At 42.0% G+C, this 22177-nt stretch overlaps 5 protein-coding genes across 7 annotated transcripts; 2 read left to right on the forward strand and 3 right to left on the reverse strand.

The window, feature by feature from the left end:
• The first annotated feature begins 520 nt into the window (after positions 1 to 520).
• On the forward strand, positions 521 to 4688 carry LOC130693402 (ras-like protein family member 10B). 2 transcript variants are annotated; one of them, XM_057516534.2, is made up of 4 exons: positions 521 to 660; positions 1734 to 1878; positions 2878 to 3537; positions 4376 to 4688. In XM_057516534.2, exons 2-4 carry the CDS (start codon positions 1765 to 1767, stop codon positions 4643 to 4645), a joined length of 1044 nt encoding a protein of 347 aa, XP_057372517.1. In that variant the 5' UTR covers positions 521 to 660; positions 1734 to 1764; the 3' UTR covers positions 4646 to 4688. The 2 variants fall into 2 exon arrangements, with proteins under 2 accessions (XP_057372517.1, XP_057372516.1); XM_057516533.2 differs by lacking the exon at positions 521 to 660 and having other exon boundaries at positions 1732 to 1878.
• A 72-nt stretch (positions 4689 to 4760) lies between these two features.
• On the reverse strand, positions 4761 to 10214 carry LOC130693385 (myb-binding protein 1A-like protein). Its single transcript, XM_057516516.2, has 14 exons — positions 10072 to 10214; positions 9775 to 10002; positions 9522 to 9707; positions 9279 to 9455; positions 9002 to 9217; positions 8739 to 8924; positions 8454 to 8661; positions 8251 to 8386; positions 7943 to 8186; positions 7477 to 7875; positions 6754 to 7408; positions 6266 to 6693; positions 5230 to 5986; positions 4761 to 5104 (listed from the first exon to the last, which is right to left on the reverse strand). Exons 1-14 carry the CDS (start codon positions 10144 to 10146, stop codon positions 4953 to 4955), a joined length of 4047 nt encoding a protein of 1348 aa, XP_057372499.1. The 5' UTR covers positions 10147 to 10214; the 3' UTR covers positions 4761 to 4952.
• Positions 10215 to 10382: 168 nt separating this feature from the next.
• LOC130693403 (eukaryotic translation initiation factor 4H-like) lies at positions 10383 to 11966 on the forward strand. The gene is made up of 5 exons (XM_057516535.1): positions 10383 to 10517; positions 10774 to 10948; positions 11009 to 11273; positions 11329 to 11727; positions 11793 to 11966. Exons 1-5 carry the CDS (start codon positions 10483 to 10485, stop codon positions 11951 to 11953), a joined length of 1035 nt encoding a protein of 344 aa, XP_057372518.1. The 5' UTR covers positions 10383 to 10482; the 3' UTR covers positions 11954 to 11966.
• A 447-nt stretch (positions 11967 to 12413) lies between these two features.
• LOC130693388 (integrator complex subunit 2-like) lies at positions 12414 to 17924 on the reverse strand. The gene is made up of 16 exons (XM_057516518.2): positions 17518 to 17924; positions 17313 to 17451; positions 17034 to 17250; positions 16844 to 16974; positions 16586 to 16777; positions 16370 to 16519; positions 16125 to 16301; positions 15811 to 16059; positions 15181 to 15745; positions 14948 to 15103; positions 14727 to 14879; positions 14480 to 14660; positions 14165 to 14414; positions 13988 to 14098; positions 13707 to 13929; positions 12414 to 13629 (listed from the first exon to the last, which is right to left on the reverse strand). The coding sequence occupies exons 1-16, from the start codon at positions 17817 to 17819 to the stop codon at positions 13028 to 13030; spliced, it is 3798 nt and encodes a 1265-aa protein (XP_057372501.1). The 5' UTR covers positions 17820 to 17924; the 3' UTR covers positions 12414 to 13027.
• A 2064-nt stretch (positions 17925 to 19988) lies between these two features.
• Positions 19989 to 22152, reverse strand: LOC130693396 (uncharacterized). 2 transcript variants are annotated; one of them, XM_059494343.1, is made up of 3 exons: positions 22039 to 22152; positions 21783 to 21943; positions 19989 to 21723 (listed from the first exon to the last, which is right to left on the reverse strand). In XM_059494343.1, the coding sequence occupies exons 2-3, from the start codon at positions 21915 to 21917 to the stop codon at positions 20623 to 20625; spliced, it is 1236 nt and encodes a 411-aa protein (XP_059350326.1). In that variant the 5' UTR covers positions 21918 to 21943; positions 22039 to 22152; the 3' UTR covers positions 19989 to 20622. The 2 variants fall into 2 exon arrangements, with proteins under 2 accessions (XP_059350326.1, XP_057372509.2); XM_057516526.2 differs by lacking the exon at positions 22039 to 22152 and having other exon boundaries at positions 21783 to 22019.
• Positions 22153 to 22177: the final 25 nt, after the last annotated feature.

Genomic DNA, 22177 nt, shown 5'->3' on the forward strand with positions numbered 1-22177 from the left:
CTCGTCAATATATAATCCTATCACGTCTTTCGCCCGTGTGTGCTGCCGAAGAAAACAGGAGGACCTTTTTCCTCTTTTACATTTATCATTACTTCAACTTTCTGATGGCAGCATATCATTAAACAAGACCATCTATTGGCAAACTGTCAAATTCGATAGAGGATTACATCAGCCAAAAAAAAAAAGAAATCTAAGGACATTTTTCAAATGTTTTTTATCTCATTAAATTTCGGATTGGGGTTTTATGGGGCGTCATGGGAGGCTCTCCAACATATCAACTTGTTGTTTGTTTGTTCAGATCTCTTTTCTTCCCCGCCATGTCCAGGAAAGTTCATAGAGGCTGTAGAAAATGGCCCGAAAAGATGAAAAGGAAATCTATACATATTCGATAGAGACAGAAAGAGGCTCCTCCTTCCTTTCGTCATGTAGGTGTAGGTGTGTATAGTTCTTTTCCCCCTCCTTTAACAGATATGTATAAAGGGCCTCTACGATCAACTACATTGGCTCAGTTCCGGCTCAGCCTCGTACCGAGTCACATCAACAGCTCGCAACTGTATTTTTTTTTTAAGTTAAGAAAAGACATTCTTTTTTTTTTTTTAAGTAACAGTGACTCCTTCCAAGGATTTCTTTTAAAGAACTGGTTCAGATCCGGCGTATCAGGTAAGGCTATTAAGTACAAATGATATTACGTAAAATGATTGTGTTAGATGGACGTAAATGTAATTTAGAGCTTGGGGAAAGCAGCAGATGGTGGCCAATAGACGTCGTCGTCTAAGGGATCTCACTGGATTATGAAACAGTTGATGAGGAATCCTATGTTTTAATCACGAGAATTTGTAAGACGACCACTCAACTTTGTACGGATAGTTTTCCTTGCGTTACGCGAATAGAAACGCAAAAAGTTCTTCTTACGTGAAAGCTTATCGTTAGTGGTTCAATGATATTTTTGTAGGAATGCAAAATGTAAAAATAAAAACGCAGCCGGAAGGGGAAAAAAAGACGAGGAATTATTGTCACCGATCACTTCTTGTGTGTTGAACACTAAAAGATTTCGAGGCGGAGATGTATACATAAACACGTAGTATCTAATATCGTCACACTGATGTAGAAGAACATGGAATAGCACTTTCCAGCCTCTTGCGGATCGATAACAAAATAATAGGCTACATTACTACATAAATCCTAAATGCCTTTACAAACCATGTACATAGAATGAAATGCGATGGGATTTGGCACATGGCGATAACAGGATCATGTTGCAAAGATGATTGATAAATGAAATAGTTTTCCTTCTTCCTTAGAAAAAAGGTCTGATAAAATCCGCCGCAGAAAAGATTAATTTTTTTTTTCAAATTAAATTTCTACTACCACCGAAAACCGTTTTTCGTTTCTATCAATTGTTTCTTTTTTTCCCCCTATCGTTCTCTGCCATTCTTGTTTTCAAAATAAACAAAAATCGTAGGGTATAAAAAAAAGAAAAACAAGTGTGTAAACACGGAGAACTCAAGAAGCCTAGAGATCCCACCCACTAGGATATAAACAGATGTGCAATACGTCGTAGCAAGTCAGTCCATAGCGAACGGAAGTAAAAAGCGGAAGAGGTTCTGGCTGGAAATTGGATCATGATAGCCATCTACGCAGCCAAGACTTAAAAAAAATATTGCCCTTCATTTTTTTTTTCTTCCCCCCCCTACTTGGTTTGAACTTGTTTCAATTTTGCCTATACATTGCAGGAAAAAGGAAATAAAGAAATCTGCCTCGCCAATGGCCGGAGGATGCGATTTAGGTGGCGAAAATGGTGGCGGTACAAATAATACTAAAAGATTGACCATCGCGTTTATCGGGGCCAAAAGCGTCGGTAAGACGTCCATCATCCGGGTAAGTCCCAATCGCCTCTCTTTTTTTTTTCTCTTTCCATTTCTATACCTATTTGATTTTTGGCTGCATCCCACTTTTGTGTGCGTGAATCGTGTCGCTGAGGAGATGAAAAGGCCGTCATCACAAAAGCTTCATCCTTTTCATCAGCCTTTAAATCGAGGCAGGACGAAGAAAAAAAGGATGAACACAATTGTATAGATAATACCAGTTAAATCGCGTGCGTTTAAAAATAGCAATTTCCCGCAAAATGACACGAATTTGTCCAGGAAAAAATGATCAAAATGATTGAATAAAAAAAAAACTTTGGGGAAAGTGAGCAAAAATGGGAGTAGTGCCACGAACTCTGTGAACTTTTTCTCGGTGAAATCATTTCCCTATTCATTGCCAACTTTATCGTTAGAGAAGTTACAAGAACAGCCCACAGCATCGCACGATGAATGGCTCGCTTCTTATCGCCACGGCAATAACAAGATGAATTCAACCCGTTACATACAAGAAAACCACATCGGATTGACGATGGGATTTCGCCGACTCGAAAGCAAAATAGCCCCATACACGAATTCGATAGAAAAGAGAGAAAAAAAAAAAAAAAACAAAAAAAAAAAAAAAAAAAAAAAAGAGATTTGTGTACAGGGAGCCTATTTCGAGCGTTTGATTGGCTGTGCTTCCAATCGATTGATTGACGCAACGAAGACGGACGTGATTGATGTCCAACACACAGCATCTGAAAAAAGGATTTTTTTTTTCTAAATAAAAAAGGAGAAAATGGATATAAAGATTTCTATATCCATTTTTCTTTTGCGGGGTTTCGCTTGACGACATCCGACCCCAGCGACATTTTCCATTTACCAAACTGTCAACCGATTTATCTCTTACACATCCCCCCCCCTCTTTTCTTTTTATCTTGCACGCGTACTTTATGTGTCGAGTTCCTCGCACGTCAAATGAAAAACAAACAAGCTATTTACAGTCTCGCAAAACTGTTTTGTCTTTAAACAGCAATTTGTGAGCAATCAATTCAGCAATGTCGTCGGACCGACCGTGCACCCGCAACGCTACGCCACCAGTTTGGTTCTATCCAATAATCGCATCATTGAAATTCACATTTCCGATTTTCCCGCCATCGATAAATTTCCTGAAGATTCGCTCCAAGAGTGGAACCTCCATTGCTCCTCATCCGGCACGAAGCAAAGCAGCAAAACAGTTCACAAACCTCCGCAATCGTTTTGCCGATTAAGACAAGCATCCGCCTACGTGCTCGTGTTCGACTCTTCCAGACCGGCGCCCACGTTCCAGTACATCCGTCAGATGCGCGATCAGATTCTCAGTCACGGTGGTAAGGATGTTTACAAGAAACCAATGGTCGTGGCGGCAAACAAACAAGATCTCGTTCACATGGCCAGAGGTCCGTCAGCTAGCGCCACAACAACATGGTGCAATCGCGGACCTTTAATGAAGAGTCGCCGACGTGCAGCGACTCACCAGCAGACGCCCGTCCACAACAACAACAACGGAACGAGTCATTCGGGCGCAGGTGTTAATAACGGCGGCAAGAATGGCCATAACGGAACGAACGCAACATCCAGCGAATGGAGTTGCACCGTCCGCAAACAATGGCGTTGTCTTTACGTCGAATGCAGCGCCAAATTCAATTGGCAGGTCAGTTTCTTTTTAACCCATTAACTAGCTGCCCTTCTTTCTTTCTTTTTTTTTTTTTTTTGCAAGTTCCTTATTGATCCAATCAAACGCAGCAACCCTCCCGGCCGTGCCAACATTAAAAGAACGTAACAAAAGCTGCCCTTCCAATTTAGGCAGTTCCGATAGGTTATGAATTAATAGATACGAATGGCAGCGCAGTGCGCGCACACGGCTCATCAGCTTACGCATACCCAGAAAAAAGATATACTTTGTGCGTAGGTCTTTCCAGCTTTTCCCTAGAAACAACCGCGCAGACGGGAATTCTTTCAATAATTAGTATCTGAGTTGTTACACAAGGCTTATTAGTCTTTAAGTTGTTCCGGTCTGTCTTTTTTGCTTACTCCCTAGATAAATCGAATTTTCGTTCAAAGATAACGAGCATGACGGACATGTTCATTTGTTATCTGGTTCCATCAGTTCGCTTTCAAAAACAAAATGAGAAAAGAAATCCAAGATCTCGGTTTGCGAGGAGACATTAGTGCTCCAACGAAAGGTAGCCATTTTTGCTTCCACGGATCCCACTAATTAGCGCGCACGATCGATACAACAACTCTAGGAGAATGAAGATATAAAAAGACTCACTCACCCACCATCCATCCTTTTCTTCTTAATAAAGCGCAGTTCAGAAAAAAAAAAAAACATCTGTTGAACTCCCGGCAGATCCCTTGGCACGGTAACAAACTTGTTTATCCCCCGCTTCGCAAAAGTTGTCCTGCTAAAAACGCACACCTAATTAACCTAACACAAAAAGTTTTCTACAAAATAGGAAATAAAACTTAGCTTTTTGTTTGGCAAGCAGGTCGTGCATCTGTTCCAGCAGGTGGTCAACGCGATCGAGAGCTGTTCGGCGGATGGCCATCGGCATCAGTCGGGCGGTGATCCATCGCGTCATCAATTGCCGCACTCGATCGCTCAGCTCGTTCATCTCGGTCAATTGGCTCATCTGGGTGGGTTCATCAACGTTCCTGGAGCGCCTCCCGTTGTTATGACGTTGCCACCTCCACCGAGACCGTCTTCACCGGAACGTCGTCGAACAATTGGCAGAAGATTACAATGCCCAGTCTGTTGATGAAATTCTTGTTTTTGTTTTTTAAAATTAATTCTAAACCGATTTTTTTCTCTTGTTCGCTGTGAATAAAAAAAATAATAATTTACAATGTCACTATGAGCAAAAAGGACCTGTCTTTCCTAGAATTCTTTTTTTTTCTTCTCTCATCGTCCGTCGCGATCCATTACACACAACCGTCAAGAAGAATATAAGGGCCAAAAAAAAAAAAAAAAATAAGAGAGAATGTTTTTGTTGGAGTTGAAGGAGAAGGGAACATCAAGCAAAAAAAAAAAAAAAAAAAGGGAAAATATTTGGAGAAGAAATCCAATCAATCGATTGTAGACTTCCTTTTTTTCTTCTTTTTGGCTGGACTGGGTGTTCCGTCTGTGGTTTGCTCTCGTCGATCATCCGCTGTCGACTCTTGTGTCGTCTGCCTCTTTTTCATTTTTTGGGGAGTTGTGGACTCTGCCGACGCGCCTTCTGCAATCGATGTTAATCAAGTTGATGTAGTAAAAGAGGGGCGCGAAAAAGAAAAGTATATAATTTGAAAGTCAAACAGGTTCTTTTTTTTTTTGGAAAATATTAAAAAAAAGGGGCTAAATTACCGGCAGCTGTAGGCACATGTCGCGAAACTTTATCCGTACTATTCTGATCCTTTTTTTTCAATTTTTTCTTCTTTGAATTCGCTTCTTTTGCCCCTTTGACAACCTCGTGCTCCACTTGATTGCCGTTTGTATCGTGACTTCCTGCTTTCATCGTCTCAGAATCCTTATGCCGTTTCTTCCGCTCGCCAATCTTTTCCTGCGCAACCACCGACGAAGATGGTTCCGCTTCGGGTGCCACGTCAATGTCCATATCAACTTGAGCAAAAGTTACATCGCCGAAACCTTCCCCCGACGCTGTCATCCGCCGCTTCTTAGCCTCTTTCTTTTCTTTGTCTCCAGGACGATTGGATTTCATCTTCTTTTTGGTCGTCATCTCTGCCGCTTTCGATCCATTTGTAGTCGTCTTTGTCGATTTGGCTCCATCAGCTTCCGGGGACGAGGAAGATGTCAATCGTTTAGAACCACCGCTGCAGGGCTGTGCCGGTTCGATTTCGTCAAGAGCTAGACCCATCAGTCTGGCCAGCATGGAGTGATTCTTTTTCAAGTCCTTTTGTTTGCCCAATCCTTTGGCTGTAAAGACCGCCAGCGCGTCTTTGAAAGGCTTCCAAAGTTCGCCGTCGTCTGTACCAACACCACCAGAAGTGGGGGAGTCTTCTCTCAGCTTGGCAACTTCGGGACAAAGCAGCACAACACGCAGCAGAATAAAGAGCTCATTCAAGTACTTGGGTTTGGAATCGCTACCAGCTTCTTCGACGACCTTCGCCAACAGAAAGAACAAAAGTAAATTCAACATGTTAAAATCCTGCCCGCTATACTTTTTCAACATATATAAAAGATTCGAAGGAACTCAGGCCCTTCCACAAATCGATCGATCGTTAAAGACCCCCCCCCCCTCCCCCACACGAGATACCGATCGATCGGCAAACACACACTACACGCTCTCCATACAAAACGAAAAAGAACGCGAAAGCAGACAGCTGCCGTACAAAAAAGAAAATCGCTTTCCTTTCACTGAGTCTACTGTAAGTGTAATTACCCGCTGAGAGCACTGCAAAAGACTATGCAACCGCTTTGTCAGTAGTGGCTGGCCTAGCGCCGACAGGGCCGTCGAGTTCCGGAAGAGCGCCGTCAACAGCTGGACGGCTTGAAGCTTGCGATTCTTTAGGATCGCCGGCCCAAAAGCGTACTCTATCAATGGCTCGAGTAGAAAGCCCGCGTCCGGCCACGGATAAACAAGGGCGCGAGAGAAGACGCCAAATGGGACGGGCGAATCGCGTTTCAGGAAAAACTTGGACAAGTTCGAACGGTACAGTTGATAAACACCGTCCACTTGTACGTGAGGTTCTTTCGACTTCTTCTGGCCGTTAGTTGAATCGTTGACTCGACTCAGGTGCAATGTACACCTGAGAATAAACGAGCAACATTGAACTATGTCTTCACTGATGTACGGCATCAGGGTTTTCTCTGCAAAATCAATTAAATGAATTTCATTGAAGGAACGTTAACATTAAATCGTTGACTTACTGGCATAGGGTTTAGAGAAAAGAATCTGCAATAATTTGACCAAGTCTTCCATGACGACATCCTTGGAATCGCTGAATCGTCGAATGTTGGTCAATTTGCGGAGGACAGATCTCGTGCGGTCCATCAAGGGCTTTTGTAACGGTTCCTTGACAGTGACCTCCAGTAATGAGAGGAGCGGCATCATGGCCGCAGCTGATAAACTGATGCTCAATTCCTTGTCTGTCAACACCTCGATGAGGTCGAGACAGCGGATACGAAAGTGCATTAAGGCAGTTCCTTCTTTGGGTAATTTGTTCACATTCTTGCGAACAGGACGAGCTTTACGGAATTCCTGGAACGCCGAACCGAGCGCTTTATCCAACCTCTCCATTTGGCCGTCGGACAGATCGTCGACATCAACCGATTCGGTATCTGTCAGCGCTGCACTGTCACCTAGAGCCTCGTGAATCTTCATTCGAAGTTTATCTGTAATCGTTTCTTCTTCGTCCATTCCGTCACTAAATTCATCGTCACCGTCGTCTTCTTCAATTTCCGATTCTTCGTTTGCGTCTGCATTCGGACTTTCTTCTTCATCACTCAGGTCGCTTTCTTCTAAATCCTCGTCCTCCTCATCGGCGTCGACTAATGGGGTATCCTTTTTGGATGGATCGATAACCTGTCAATGCAACGCGGGAAAAGATATTATAAGAACTCTCCATCGAGAAATAGAATTTCGTTTCCTACATCCAAGACTTGCTGCAGAGCGTTGGGGGTTACGTGTTCGGCCAGCAGCGACCAAACGGACACGACGATGCTACGGAGCAAGTGCTGATTCCGTGAGAGCAATGACAGGAGAATATCGGTGACGACTTCCAACCAATGAGGATCTTCGGGCGTCTCCAGCTGCTTCGCTTTAGCTGCCTTCGTTTTTTTATTGCTGTTTTCAGTGGCTTTGCTATAACAGGTATCCAACTCGGTAATGATTTCAGATGGCAAAGCCGGCTGACGGAGCAATTCAAAACCCATGTTGATGTACAAGACCAAAAAGACCTGATCAGTCCAGCTGTCAGTTTCTTTAGCAGCCCGTTTTTTCTTTTGAATCTTTTCGGCTACTTTTTTTATATTTCTCCAGTATGCTTTCACCTATTTCAAATAGCGTTGAGAAAAATAATTATAATCTGACATTTACAAGTCTGAAATTGAAACGTACCTCATCAGTGATTTCACCGTCGACATCGACAAGTTTGTTAACGTGGTGGAATGATTTGGACAAGAAAGTTGACAAATCTTCCAATTTCTTACACGGATGATCAAGCGCACGGTGAAAAGTTTCTTTGGCCGCCGAAGAGAAGACTTTAGAAGCAGATGGCGTAAAATAAGCCCACTGAGCTAGAAACACTAATTGTGAAGCTTTCCACTCTACGTCGCGTTGCATAGCAGGGTGGCTTATCAACCTAATTGAAAGATGAAAATCCAGATAACGAATGAATTTTTTAAAGAATAAGCGACACTCCATACTTGGCTAAATGTTGGATAAGTGTGATTTTGTCTTGTGTTCGACTACTGTCGTTAACAAACTGACGATACATTTCGACAATTTTCACAATTGTTTCTTTCTTTAGTGAGAAACTCACGTTTGCTAGAAATCGGGTATCTACACAAGAAAATCCAAAAATGCAAGAATTGAATATAAAATTTCATGTTTCGAAAAATATTCGTACTTGTGTTTTTATCAAATGCGACGTGACCCGACAAGGTGAGTAATTGTTCGATGATTGATATTTGTGCATCAGGAGAAATATCTTCTTTAGCCAACACCGTTTTTATTGATTCTAGAGTTTTATCCGCCAATTCGAAATTCGAATCATCTTTTGCTTGTAGAATGGTCACCAAAATTGAAACGATGCTTTTCACAAGCAACTTGCCAACCTATTTCGAAAATTATATTTAGAATGAACACTTTTTTTTTTTTTTTTTTTTTTTACTGTACTGCCCACAGTACTTACCATATCGTTATCCACAATTTTTAACAGGCTATTAAACATCGTCAGTGCCGCGACTGATTTTAAATTGGTTGGGGACTCTAGTGCAGGATCAAAGTGATCAGACCAAAAATCAAGAAGTTTTCCAGATTCGAACAAAATTGTTGCTATCCTCGTGAATAGAGGATGGTCCCCCGACGCAGAGTTAGTCTATAACAAAATCCAATGCGTTAAAGTTAGAGCCGGGAATACTCCATGTAAGCGTTGTAATACTCCAAGTTGCTTACCAAAATCAATGTAGTCAGTCCACTAAAACACTCAGGATTACTGATGCTAGAGGAGCCAAAAGTCTCCTTCCAAAATCGTTTGTCAACTATTTTTGGGAACTTGCTCTGCGCGACCAACAGCAAATTCAAAGTGTCAAATGTTTGATCTTCCCATGGAAGGGATAGTTCTGGTTTCAGAAGAGGCCACACAGTCGCTTTAAAGGTTTCTGCATCCACCTTGTCGTGATAAAGGTCGATAAAATGTCGCATTCGTTGCATAATTATAAAACTTGTTTACTTGTTGACATAGTTCTTCCAAAAATCCATAAGCAACTGGTTGAATGTAGTTTTTGATCTTGGAACCAATAATCAACTGATCCACCACTAGATGCATCTCCTCCTTGTCAGTTAGTCGACCAGATTTCAATAATGCACCATAGGCTAGAACCTGACCCACATGTTGATCAATTCTTTCCTTGAAAAGGAATAAAAGTAAGTCTTAATATTGTTTAGCATAATGAAGGAATTATTAATATTTTACTTTTTTATTGCCTTCAGCCTCAAGTCGATTTTTGATGGCTTCATGGACTATTTCATTAGTTAGCTGTGTATCATCTAATGCTTTAAGAATCCCAACTAGGGTGATGTAGTACCCATGTCTGGCACACTCTCTGTTTGAAGCGAGACCTTGAACCAATCTACCAATGGTGTAATTCAACTGTGATGCCTGCAATAAAATAAGGAAACATTACTCAATAATTTTTAATAAAGAACTAGTGATTATTAGAACATACAGTGGAAAGGGCACTCTCAATATGTTTAATAATTTCCAGTGAAGCAGTTAGTCTAACGCTTGCTTCCTTGTCAGCTAGTTTCCAAAACAGATCCAAAAACTGCTGGCTTAATCCTTTTGATGATTTGGTATTAATGACCGGCTTTGAGGTTGTCAAAACAGCAATTGGCACATTTTCAGGTGCAACTGTATCGTTCTCTGACTTGCCATCGAGCGTTCGCGCCTTTTGCTATGTAAATATTAATATACGTAATATGGTATAGCTTTTTTTGTTTTCGTAGAATAATACAACACATACCTCTTTATTGCCAGTTCCATTTAATGATGTGTCAATTTCGACTGGAACAACAGTCTTCCCTGTCTTTTTCTTCATTTTCAAGAGGTTTGATTTCGAGCACGCGGCGAATTGGTCCAAACCTCGTGTGTGCTTTCCTCGTCTGCTCTCAGGCTGTACTAATCAGCATTTAGCCAAAGTCAGATTTATTCTACTCAAAGTTTCAAACACTTTGATTTCTACTGTTTTTAATTTAGATTCTGTAAATTCAAAATTTTTTATTTCATTGATATATATTTGAATTATATTTTTCATTAATATAGTGTTAAATAAAGATTTTTTCCCTTCTCCCCTTCCCCCACCTCAGCAGAGTATTCCGCATAATTTTGCGCTTTTGGTGCAGTACAAGGGAGATTCAAGCTTGAAGCCTTCAACATGGCTGGTCGTTTTGAAGATGATTTCTCTGGAAGGTGAATACAAATTCAAATACCTGTTAAACCAAGCTGCGTACTTTTTTCCACTCACGACAGTATTGTTCGAATGGATCCTGTGCATCGCTTTATAACGTTTTGTCACTATTCTCTGGCTGGATTATTTGTTTCTTTTACCGGCATTTCCTTCCCCCCAAAACCCATAGGCATGGCAGATTGTGTGTGAATGGCGGCGATGGCTTACTTGTCAGCATGTGTAAATATTCTAGTTTCTCACCATTTTATTTTACTTCAGGTCTTCAGGTTACCGTGATCAAGGAAATAGAGGAAGCAGAAGTGGAGGACAAAGTTACCGCAGTGGCAACTCGGGCAAGCCCCTCCCTGAGGAGCCCCCTTTCACAGCTTACGTAGGAAATTTGCCTGATGGCACTGTACAGGGTGACCTCGAGAACATGTTTGAAAACCTTACAGTAAGTCGAAGAAATTGGACTTCTTATGCAACGTGTTAGAGTTAAATTTATCCTTTTCAGGTTAAGAATGTAAGGATGGTCCGTGACAGAGAGACTGATCGCTTCAAAGGTTTCTGTTACGTTGAATTTGATTCCCAAAAGGATTTAATCCATGCATTAGACTTGGATGGTGTTCTCTGTGAGGGTAAAACTCTTCGTGTTGATATTGCTGAGGGTCGCAAGAATGACAACAGAGGAGGTGGTGATCGAGGTGGTGGTGGCGGCAATGACTGGGGCCGCGGTGGAGGCAGAGGAGGTCAGCGTGGTGGTCGTGGTGGATATGAAGGTAAGGTCTTAACAGTATTAAATAAACACGTATCACATTTGTTTTTGTTTTGCAGGTGGTGGGTTTAGTGATGGTGGACGAGGGCGCTCCGATCGTGGCGGTTATGGAGATCGAGGCGGAGGCTACAACGATCGTAGAGGAACCTCTTACGGAGGTGGCGATCGCGGAGGCGACCGAGGTGGTCGTTACGGAGATTCCGACAGAGGTAGTGATCGAGGATCATATGGTGGTGGTGGTGGCGGCGGCGGCGGCGGCTACAACGATCGTAGAAGTGATGCGGGTGGTTATGGTGACCGTCGTGGTGGTAGTCGCGGCGATGGAGATGGCAGTTATGGTGATAGACGTGGAGGCGGGGATCGTGGTGGAGATCGTGGCTATTCAAATTTTGGAAGCCGGCCTAGGAGAGATTCGGATCGCAAAGCTCCGACAGAAGAATTCCGTGAGCCCAATGCTGGTTAGTTGTGTACTACTAGTTGTTTCGTTTTTCATATCGTGATCAATTTTCCTTGCTTTCTGCAGAGGAAGCGGCAGCTCGTCCCAGGCTGAATTTGCTTCCGCGTTCAGTTGGGGCCCCTCCGGCCGCACTTGCACCTACAAGCCAGACAGCGAGCATCTTCGGTGGAGCACGTCCACGAGAGGAAGTTTTGAAGTCCCGACCTGATGATCAAAACTCTTCATAAGGAAAAAAAAGGACGTCGTAAGGAGGAAACGGAATGAAAAATAATTCGCACCCACCTATAAAGACAAGAAAACAACAACAAAAAACATTAATAAAACGAATTGAAACTTAAAAAAAAAAAAACGCAAAATAATTCTCTTGATTAGCTAAAAACAAAACAAACAAGGACTTGGTACAAGCAAGTATCTCGTGGCGCGGAAATCTTTTTTGCTGCTCCATGCCACCCTTCCACGCAATTCGCCGTCGTTTCGTGTACCTTTAGAAAAAAAAGAAGAAAAAGGCCCCATTTGTTGTAATTCTCAAATGATCATGCTAACACGTAAACAAGTCTCTATTTTGACTCTTTTGGAGCCTATCGTGCTATGATGTTTGATTCCCTATCCCCTCACCAATAGAAGGAAGTTTGATTGGAAAATTTTGATTTTCCATTCATGGATGTTTTTTTTTTTTCCAACTCCTGATTTATTTTTGGTTTTTTCTCAATTCATGGCTGTATTGATATCATCCGGATCCTTCTACAAAAATCCATCAACCAATTTTTCTTTTGTATGTCTGGTAGATCTTAAAGGACGACTGAGTTGATTGTTTACAAAAATCCTTTTTTTTTTTCATTTTGCTGGAGTTATTCTATCCTTTCTTTTCACTCACCTTTCCCTTAGGGAAAAAGGACGGCTGAAAAACGCGGAAGAAATGCTTCTGTCTGATACTTTCCTCTCAATTTTTTTTTCTTAATAATTTAGTAAATGGGTCGCGTAACAAGTTTGGTAAATCAGCACAACCGCAACCATAAAACAATCTGCCAGTTGACGTTCATTTCGGTGCGGTTTTTTAAAAACATTTCTCCCTCTTGTCCCAAGTTTCTTGCGAGTTTGTCACTATCATTTTTTTTTCGTCGGAAGAAGAGCACACGTCACTTCATGTTCTTGAGAAAAAAAATTTCCTCCTCCAGTTTTTTTTGGATACTCTTTGATTGTATTTACTTTACAATACACACGGTCGCTTGTTACTCGACGAAGTAACAGGATCCTTAAAAGAGCAGATTTTCTTCATTTCTTTCCATTGTGCTGAGTTATTCTTAGTAGATTGTTTTATGTAAAATGGCTTTGTTGCATAGCTGTGAAAATGTCCGAGATACTTCAGCACCCATTAAGCTCGATTCCGGAAGCAATTTAAAGAGCTGGCGGATTTGTGTTGGTGTGAAAGGTACAGAGAGGTCCGTGGAGGTCGCAAAATCGAACGATTTCACTGTTTCGTTGTCTGATTGAATACGATCGACGGATGCACTCGAGTTGCTGAGCACGTTATTCATTTTCGCATCTGGCAATTCGCCCTCTTCCAGTTCACCTTCCTCACGCTCCTTCTTGACATCCACTTCCATCGGACAATCGTCCTGTGGAAGTGCTACGACTTCTTCTTTGATTTTCACTGGAACACTTTCTTCTTCCTCCTTTTGTTCTTCCTCATCAAGGACCATTTCTTGATCTAGTTGACGAAGAAGTGAGCTGACGATGCGGTGATCATATGAGCCGTGCAGACAAGACTGCGACAGACAAACGCGACCCAGTTGAACTAAGAAGCTCACGATATCATCCACTAACGGTGGGAAGGCAGTGGCTATCCTCACAAGAGCAGGAAGAGCAGGCAGGTAAATCTCCGTCCTCCCATTGCTCGGCAAAACTAAAGCAACAGAACAGATTGTTAAATGAAAAGGAACAATAAAAAAAAAAAACATTGCAGCCTAGTTTTTGTTTTACCACTGAGAAGCGTTGATAGAGTGTTGACTGCCAGACGAGCCACGTTAAAAGACCGGGGCAACGCATATTGCAAACACAGATGTGAAATGAGATCAACAGCAAAAAGCTGCTTGGCCAAGTCTCCGATAATGGGCTGGGCCAACAGTTCGGGTAAAAAGTCAAGGCAAATGTGCATCGAAGGGATACCTTGTGTCGTCAACGGCAATAAAGCTGATGGATAACCCTATTCAAAGCAACGGATTAGCCACGTTTTGCTTAAACTTGATAACCATTTAAGGTACCTGAAAGTGGACTAATTTGACCAAATTCGGATCAGCAATAAAAAGCTGATGAAGGAACGAGCAAACAATGCTCTGAATCTCGCGTAACTCCGAAAGCCTTTGGTCGCTTGCCTGACAATGTGAGAATCTTTCGTGAAATCCTTAATTCTATAGGATTTAAAATAAGGGATGCCTTACCTCGTCCTCATCGGTTTGCAGGCAGAGCTCGAGAACGATCTGAACAACGGAACTTTCCTGAGCAGCGATCAAGGCCATCTTGAGTTCTTCACGCTCGCTATCGGACGTAACTCCTGCCAAATTACCAGGGCCTTGGGCAGCAACTGGACCGCAAAGAGGTTTATCGAGTAAATGGCGCGACAAATGGGTTCGTGATGCGCCTAACCATGCTTTGAGCATGTACAAAACAATTTGCATGGCCGGTGGGCATCTGATGAAACCAAAGGTAACTATTACTATTCAGCGAAATGCAGAAACAATTTCGAATGAAATTACCGAAAGACGCGTGGGTCGCATCGCAATACGTGAAGCGGATCGAACGTCAAGTGATCCTGCGTTAGTGTAGGCGGTGGACAATCCTCTAGCGAAAGCTGTAGCCGGACAGCATTGGCCGTCATTACCCATAACTGCCGTGGGAGGATCGAATTGAGTTTCAACCACACTTGTCGATACATTTCTATGTATGAAACGGTACTTGTTTAATTTCAAAACCATAAATAAATAAATATAATTGTGTGCATACCCTGAACTTGTCTAGGAACAGCTTCACCCAAAATAGATCGAAAGTGGGAGATGAAGGTGTGCGCAATTTGCCACAATGACTTGGGTGGCATCACCAAGAGTTTTTGCATCAAAAGCATAGCAGGAGCTGGGCAGCCAACTAGGTCGGTAAAAGCTTTAGCGAAAAAATATAAAGAAGGATGATGATTAAAATTTTTCAATCGTCGCTTTTCAAGTTCTTACCTTGACTAACGGTCTGCGATGAACAAGATGGAACAGATCCATGTGGACTACATAACGATGAAAGGCGATTATCGCTCGTTTCATACATCCAATCCTCTACTAAGCAAAGTTGGGGAAAATGAGTAGCTAGCAGTCGTAGCAAAGGAGAAAAGAGTCCTTTTCATATTAAAAAAAAAAAAAAAAAAAAAATTGGTTAAATACCTGTATGGATGAAAACAGTTCTTTAAACTTACCCGCATACAGATGTTGTTCTTTTTCTGCTTGACTAATCAAATATCGAATAGGCAGGTTGGCGAAAAATGACTGCGAATATGATTTGACGTTGATACCGGCTATCAAATAGTTCTTTACTTGCGTCAATCGCGTATCTTCATAGAGGAGAGCGTAATATAAAAGCAGGAGCTGGGCCGTGACAGAGTATTCCTGCACATCTGTGCTACCTCGGCGAACGTTTTTCGAAAAAGAGTTGGCGAAAACAATTCGAATTTCTTCTTCACTGATTGGATCATGGCCAAGATCGACTGAGCCAGTCGATCCCGATTGGTTTTGGTTGTTCTTCGGTGGAGCTAAGGTCAAAATTGAGCTAACATAGACCTCAACTAGGCTAGGAAGTAGTGGATGTAATGGAGGACGACTCTCGCACAGTTGTCGATAAACCCAAGTTTTAATCGGTACGCGATATTTGCTAAAAGCTCGGCTTTTCAGCAATTGATAGATGCAATGAACCGGGAGAAAACCAGCAACGTCCGCGTTTAAACCGGGGGTGACTGGTACACGGACAGCATGGGAGGTAACAACCTAAACCATACCGATTGAATTAAAACTAACGCATGGCTTTTAAAGTTTGTTCAAACCGCACGTACCTGCTCTGGGAATATATCTTGAGTAAAGGCTACCTTCATACGAGCAGTAGAGGCAGGCCGAAGTAACAGCCTCATGCCAAGTGTCGAACACACCAGATCGCAAACGGCGCTCAACTGGCCGCTATGAAAGTGGATTGCCATTAACAATAACATTTCACCAAAACTACTGCGGGCTGTTTCCATACACTTGCCAGAAGCGGACGCTGGTGATTTTTCGAAATAGCTCTCTTCTCTTACCAACCACTTGACCTTTAAAAATACAATACATAGGTAAACAAACTGAATGCTCTTTATTATTGAAATCAAGTTTATACCCATTGGAATCCACGTTGTTCCTGGTCAGGAAGGGCGATGAGAGACGGACAGGCCATCAGCATGCAAAGGCCCAAAGCGACAAAACGAAGACCGGCCTCAGTGGGTGGTGGCCGACAGGTTATCAATTGCAGTAAAAGAACACCTTCTTCGTCGTACAACTTCATTCCCGCTATCCCCTAAAAAATGTTATAGAATTTTTTTATTTAGATGGCTTTTTCAAGACTTATATTTGTAAGGCAAATACCTTTAAGGCACAATAAAGTCGTAAAAGAGCTGACGCATCAACGGCACAACGGTCAGGTAATGGCTCATCAGCCGCCATGTGAACGAATGACTGTAGGCTTCTAAGGAGCTCTTCGCGCAATGTTTGCAAGGCCGTGGCGCGATCATGGCGCTGTTAAATAAAAGAATTAAACGTTACGAGATTATTTCTTGCAGGTAAATTCAATAAAATATTAACCTTTTGTCCATTTCTGATGAAAAGTGAGAACCATGTTCGTATATTTGCATCTCCTCCCAACAGCAGACCAGATATAAATGGTACAACATCTCCCAACTGAGTTTGAACTTTATCTCCTTTGATCTGTTTCTGGCAAGAGGCATAATCCAAACTAAGTAAAACTGCCAGTGCTGGCATTCTGCACATCTCCACCTTATTGCACAATAAGCAAGGATGCTTTAAGTTCAAACTCTTATGAAAATTTTGATGAAACCTTACACATTTCAGCCGAATCATCAACATTTGATTTGGACACATCCTACAAAGGGATCTAAGTGTTTCTAGTCTTGCCCTTCCTAGAAAGGATTCCTCTTCATATCTTTCACCATTGCTAATCAAACTTTGACAAACTGCAGAAAAAAGTTGGCTCATTAACAAAACAGAAAATAACATACTGAATAACACTTACCTTCATTAAAAGTGTCGGGCATATTAGCCACTATCCGACAAATAAAAGATGGCCCATGAAGTGTTCTTAGGAGGGCCTCTGCAACTTCTGCTATGGGTAGAAGGATTGTCAATTCTGCTAATGCAACACAGAGAACATCGGCTACTTCATCGAAATAAATTTCCTGGTCCAGCAGTTCACTGCTTTTGTAGGTGGTTTCAGGTTTCATTTCTTTGCTCTTAAATAAAACAAAATTGTTTACATTAACAGTAGTAAGACCATATAATATTCTAACCATACCTGTGCCATAAGTGTAAGAAGCTCACTGAGAAATAACCTCAACCTTCTGGTAGGATCACTCTTCTCAAACTCGAGAGCATAACTATGTGACAGTGATTGAATCAAGGCAGAATCTTCTGTCTGGTTGCCAAGCTTTTGCCTGTTAAATATTTATTTTGGTAAGGAAATAACTGAAAGAAACAAATTAGAAACATGAATGACATACCGTAATGTTTGTTCTTTTTTTACATCAACTTCAAGGGCGTGGAAATCAATTGAAAGCAAACCAACTATAGAATTGACGGTTTCACGTCCTGATAATATTTTGAAAACCATTCTCCTGGATAGAGCACATTCAGGGGACTGGTCCAAAGGACCGATCAAACTCATTCTGGCCAAACATGGCATAACAGCTCGAATTTCTTCTTCAGTGCACTCGGATAAACCATCCACATCCAAATTTTGCAAGGCTTGAAAGACACGTGGGGAAATATCCCGTTTTGAAACTGTTCGATACATTGGCGTCATCAAGATCTGGTACTTGATCTTGATACAGATATTATGGGGAAACAATCTCTCCAGAATTCAGTTTACAAGTTCGATCTTCGATGTATACGACAAGCCAAAGTCAGTTTAGCTGTAGCAGACTAAACATTTGCAAGCGCCGCCTTTTTATAAAAAGCGTACAAGCCTGCTTACCTACCAAACTGCTAGCCGCCTTCCTGGTGTTACCCTTCCTGGTCCTAGACACAGTAAGAACCAACAAAAACTTATTGGATCACATAGCCCGATGATTAGCTGCCTGCATCCATGAACCTAGTGGCCATGGGGAGACATACCAACAACCTACGAACTACGATTACCTCTCTTTACCTAAGTTTGTGGGTCGATCTTCAACGTGTAGTGAACGGTATGATATGAAACGTCTGTATATGTGTCAAGTGTGTGTGTGTGTGTTTTTTTTTAGTGTGCCATTTTTAGCCCCTTTATAGTAGCCATGGCTCTTCTTTCTTCTTCTTTCTTGAAGGCATATCCAGCGTTGGTGTATATGTTGATGAAGAATATTGCACAATTCGATGAGATGAAGAATCGTGCGAATCCGTTGAGATGATTCTTGAATGATGATGTGGAGGGGTGGGAGGAGAGCTTGAAGGGAAGTGAGGGCTTGGAAATTGGAGGTGACGGGATTTGAACCCGGGACCGACAGAATACAAAGCGAGGGTGTCAACTATTGTACCAGGACCGCACATCCCAACCAAATTTTGCTTTGCATGTCACCCATTGAAATAAGTCACTTACCTATTGTATTGTTGTGTGTGTTAAGTGAACTGTGGTGCTGTGGCATAGTTCGCGGCTGCCATTTCGATCTAGCGGGTTCGAATCTTTGTTGTTATACTGTTTTAATTTTTTTTTTTTTTTTTTTTTTGCGTTTAGCAACGCACTAGTAACTGTTGGCCCATCCAGGGTCTGGCATAGCTGGCGCTTGCATATTTTAACGCTTTTTTTCTTAATTGAAAACGGCAAAGATTTCGTGACAATATTGGGTATTTAATTTTAACTTTAAAAAGTCTGTCTAAATTTTCAACATCCATTGTTTCAGCTTTTAATTCAGAATGGATGGGCTTCATTCTAGTCAAGTTTGAAGCTTCTTGCGATGGGCTATGTAGTACGAAATCCATAGGAAAGTTCATCGAGACTCTACCAAAATAGGGGTAAGTTTAACTATACAGTGCACGTAGAACTTTTTAACTATTTTCAATAGAAACCTCGCTTCGTATAACGCATGAGTGAGATTTGAGCACGTCGTATCAACTTCGAAAATCACCATCCTTGAAGGAATGGGCATTTTACTGGTCATCCGTATGACTTTCAAGTACGATGTGAACCAAGAAAACTTTAACAAATGATACATTTAAAGGCTTACGTCAAATGCATAAAAACAAATTAGTTTCTGTTTGTATTTTTGACGAATCTGGACGCAATTTTTTATAGGGGTTGATACGTCATCGAAAGCGATAAGGAAAACTCCACCGGTTAAATGAAGTGTTGTACTGAAAATTTCACGTTCATTTCAAGCGTACTGTCAAAATGACTGAAATCACCATTCTTATTGTTACATATTTGGAGGGAAACAAAACATTGCCAAATCGATCCGTAACACACACAGTCCACAGCATTCGAATAAAATTTACTAAGCCATATTGTGCAGTATTGTTTTTTTTTTTTTTTTTTTTTTTTTTTTTAAAGGTACCAGACGAGGACTGGTGATGACAACGAATAAACAGTTGTTTTCCAACAAAGAAACACTGTCATTTGCATGAAAGAACGTACTATCAACTGAAAGATGTCTCTCGTACATCACGACCTCTTCAATCGAAACGAACTCCACAAAGTCTCGAGAAAATAATGAAAATATCACCAGCTCATGATGTTTAAAGAAAAGATATACGATACGAAAGTGAAGAGGAAAGGCACAACATGAGAAAGAGATTCAAGGAAGACGTAAGAAGATGATATTCTTCTTCTGAAAATGTATGAGAAAGGATGCTAGAACTCTCGTACAGCAACGTGAGACCCTCGTCAACTTTGGATTTTTGTAAACATTTCTTTTTTCTATGACTTCTCGATTGGAGCCATTAGTGTAACAAGAGGCAATGTTTGCTTTACTTGTCGTCTGAGAATGAACGTTGTGGAGGGACATGCTTGTTTTGTTTATTGGACCTGATGTTGTTGATATGAAATAGCTCGGAGAGGTCCTCAGAATGATTTATGGAATCCATAAAAATAGCGGCGAAGTAGTACAAAGCGTCTACGATGTTGGGTAACACCAGACAACTGCCTCTCTACATGCTTGTTCAACATAACACCCCATCCCCCTCCCAACGGTTGTTTATTATGCGTCAAACTAAATTAGACACGTTTCGGATGTCTTATGTTTGCCATCGATCGCGTGCGAAGCAGGCGCGCGCACCTGGAGAGATTCATGTTTCCAGTAATGCAACTTAGTGTAACAGAGCTTCATTCCGCACGCGAACAATGACACACAGATGGAAGAGAGCTAAAAATAAAACCGTGCGAGACAAGGAGAGCTAAAACAAAAATGGCCATGTTTTTTGGGGACGAGGGGTAAACGACGAACTATGTCTCCACGATAATCTGTTAGCAACGCGTTTGACGCATTACGTACTGTATGTCTATGGGGACCTAAAAAAAAAAAGTCCTCTTTCTTTTATTATAATGTAGCCCGGGATTTCATCAGTAAACTACAGTCCTAAACGCTTGCGAGAAATATATTAAGAGAAAGAAAGAAACAACAGTATCTTACCACCAGCTAATTGGTACTTGTCGTCCGACGCGTGATACATTCCCAATCGAGTGGGCTTTCAAGTCCGGCCATAACGCCAGTTGCAGTAGCTGTCCAGAAACAGGAAGCTGAACAGAATAGTAAAGAGCAGACCACTGGTATGAGATGGTGGCCAGCACGTTCGTGTTGAACGATTATTTTAGACAGGAAAACCGGATAGGCCGGTCCCCGGAAGATGAACGTTCGGCACCCAAGACAGATGGCGACGGGGCCATCCCGCAAGAGCTGAATCAGGGTGGACGGCAAACAAAATTCTCCTATTCGTCGATCATAGCTGTGGTGATACGAGGATTCAAAGCGGTGGAAGTTGTCTTTCCGATCGAAACTGATGTTTAGCGGCTCTTGAAAGATCCGTGACGCAATGGACCGCAAAGTGAGCTCAAGCAAGCTAGGAGGCGCATTAGTACAAACAAGGTTGATATCTGGCAAAAAACAGAGCGCTACTGTTGGTGTGTCTTTGACGAGGACGGTGGCTTCCTTCCGGTTGGACGGGTCGAAACAACCGAACAGGGTAGATATGTGTAACACGTTGCGTGTTGCTAGCGGGCGGGCTGGAGGTCGATTCATCTGACAGGCGAGTGGATACGGGAGGTAGGATATGCATGGATTGTTATCGCAATGAAAACGCTCGATACACGCAAACGGTAGGTGAGGCAAATGAGTCAGACGGTTTGAGCAGACGGATAGGTGTTTTAGTCGTGAAAGCCGCGTTAAAAAGTTGGGTAGACTAGTAAACTGGTTAAAATCAAGGTGGATGTCCTCTAGATGCTGACACTGGTGAAGTGATTCTGGCAACTCTGTCAGCTTGTTGCTGCTGACAAGTAGTGAAACCAAGCAAGGAAGACATCCCAATGAGCTTGGCAGGCAAGCAAGTTGGTTGTGCGTCAAAACTATAGTCTTCAATTTTACAAGCTTCCCAATCGACGAAGGAATTTTGATTAGGTGATTTTGGCTGACATCGAGTGTTGTCAAACTGGTCAGAAACTGAATGGCTTCAGGAAGTTCTGTTAAGTAATTTGCTTGTAGGTAGATATTCGTCAAATTGGTCATGTTTTTGATCCAGCTTGGCTACAAGAATTGCAGAAACAGGTTAGCCACAAGAAAAACTGCAGCGTTATTTAATTTACCAGTTCGGTAATGTTGTTGTATTTGAGGTAGAGCTCGCATACATGATTTCCACAAACACAGAGCTCTTCTGGCAAATCAGAATAGCCCCGATAGTTCCAATGAAGGATCAATCGTTCCGAAATCTCTTGTACCATTTCTGGATCCAACACGAATTCGCGATCTAAAGAAAACATGACGATTAGACACTGCAACTGTTGTCATCCCTAAATTTGCTGGCTGATCATCAAATAGTAAAGCTTAAATCTCTATATTTACCTCGGTGGTTTGTTTGTCTTCTTTGCTAAAATTAGATGAACGTCACGCTGCAGCAAAAATGCTTTGTTGGTCCACGCGCGCATGCGTTTGTTTTGATATGCAGACGACAGTCAGATCGTCCGTCGTCACTCCGTCAGAA

The sequence above is a fragment of the Daphnia carinata genome, chromosome 3 (assembly GCF_022539665.2).
Source record: "Daphnia carinata strain CSIRO-1 chromosome 3, CSIRO_AGI_Dcar_HiC_V3, whole genome shotgun sequence".
Lineage (NCBI taxonomy): Eukaryota > Metazoa > Arthropoda > Branchiopoda > Diplostraca > Daphniidae > Daphnia > Daphnia carinata.

Coding starts and splice junctions, on each gene's coding strand:
- LOC130693402 (XM_057516534.2), top strand. CDS start 1,765: ATGGCCGGAGGATGCGATTTAGGTGGCGAAAATGGTGGCGGTACAAAT. Junction 1,879..2,877: donor GTAAGACGTCCATCATCCGG/GTAAGTCCCAAT, acceptor GTCTTTAAACAG/CAATTTGTGAGCAATCAATT. Junction 3,538..4,375: donor GCGCCAAATTCAATTGGCAG/GTCAGTTTCTTT, acceptor TTTGGCAAGCAG/GTCGTGCATCTGTTCCAGCA.
- LOC130693403 (XM_057516535.1), top strand. CDS start 10,483: ATGGCTGGTCGTTTTGAAGATGATTTCTCTGGAAG. Junction 11,274..11,328: donor TGGTCGTGGTGGATATGAAG/GTAAGGTCTTAA, acceptor TTTGTTTTGCAG/GTGGTGGGTTTAGTGATGGT. Junction 11,728..11,792: donor ATTCCGTGAGCCCAATGCTG/GTTAGTTGTGTA, acceptor TGCTTTCTGCAG/AGGAAGCGGCAGCTCGTCCC.
- LOC130693388 (XM_057516518.2), bottom strand. CDS start 17,819: ATGACGCCAATGTATCGAACAGTTTCAAAACGGGATATTTCCCCACGT. Junction 17,251..17,312: donor TTCTTACACTTATGGCACAG/GTATGGTTAGAA, acceptor GTTTTATTTAAG/AGCAAAGAAATGAAACCTGA. Junction 15,104..15,180: donor AGAACAACATCTGTATGCGG/GTAAGTTTAAAG, acceptor TAATATGAAAAG/GACTCTTTTCTCCTTTGCTA.
- LOC130693385 (XM_057516516.2), bottom strand. CDS start 10,146: ATGAAGAAAAAGACAGGGAAGACTGTTGTTCCAGTCGAAATTGACACA. Junction 8,925..9,001: donor GACTGACTACATTGATTTTG/GTAAGCAACTTG, acceptor ATTTTGTTATAG/ACTAACTCTGCGTCGGGGGA. Junction 5,987..6,265: donor TTTTGCAGTGCTCTCAGCGG/GTAATTACACTT, acceptor CTGTTGGCGAAG/GTCGTCGAAGAAGCTGGTAG.
- LOC130693396 (XM_057516526.2), bottom strand. CDS start 21,956: ATGTTTTCTTTAGATCGCGAATTCGTGTTGGATCCAGAAATGGTACAA. Junction 21,724..21,782: donor ACAACAACATTACCGAACTG/GTAAATTAAATA, acceptor CAATTCTTGTAG/CCAAGCTGGATCAAAAACAT.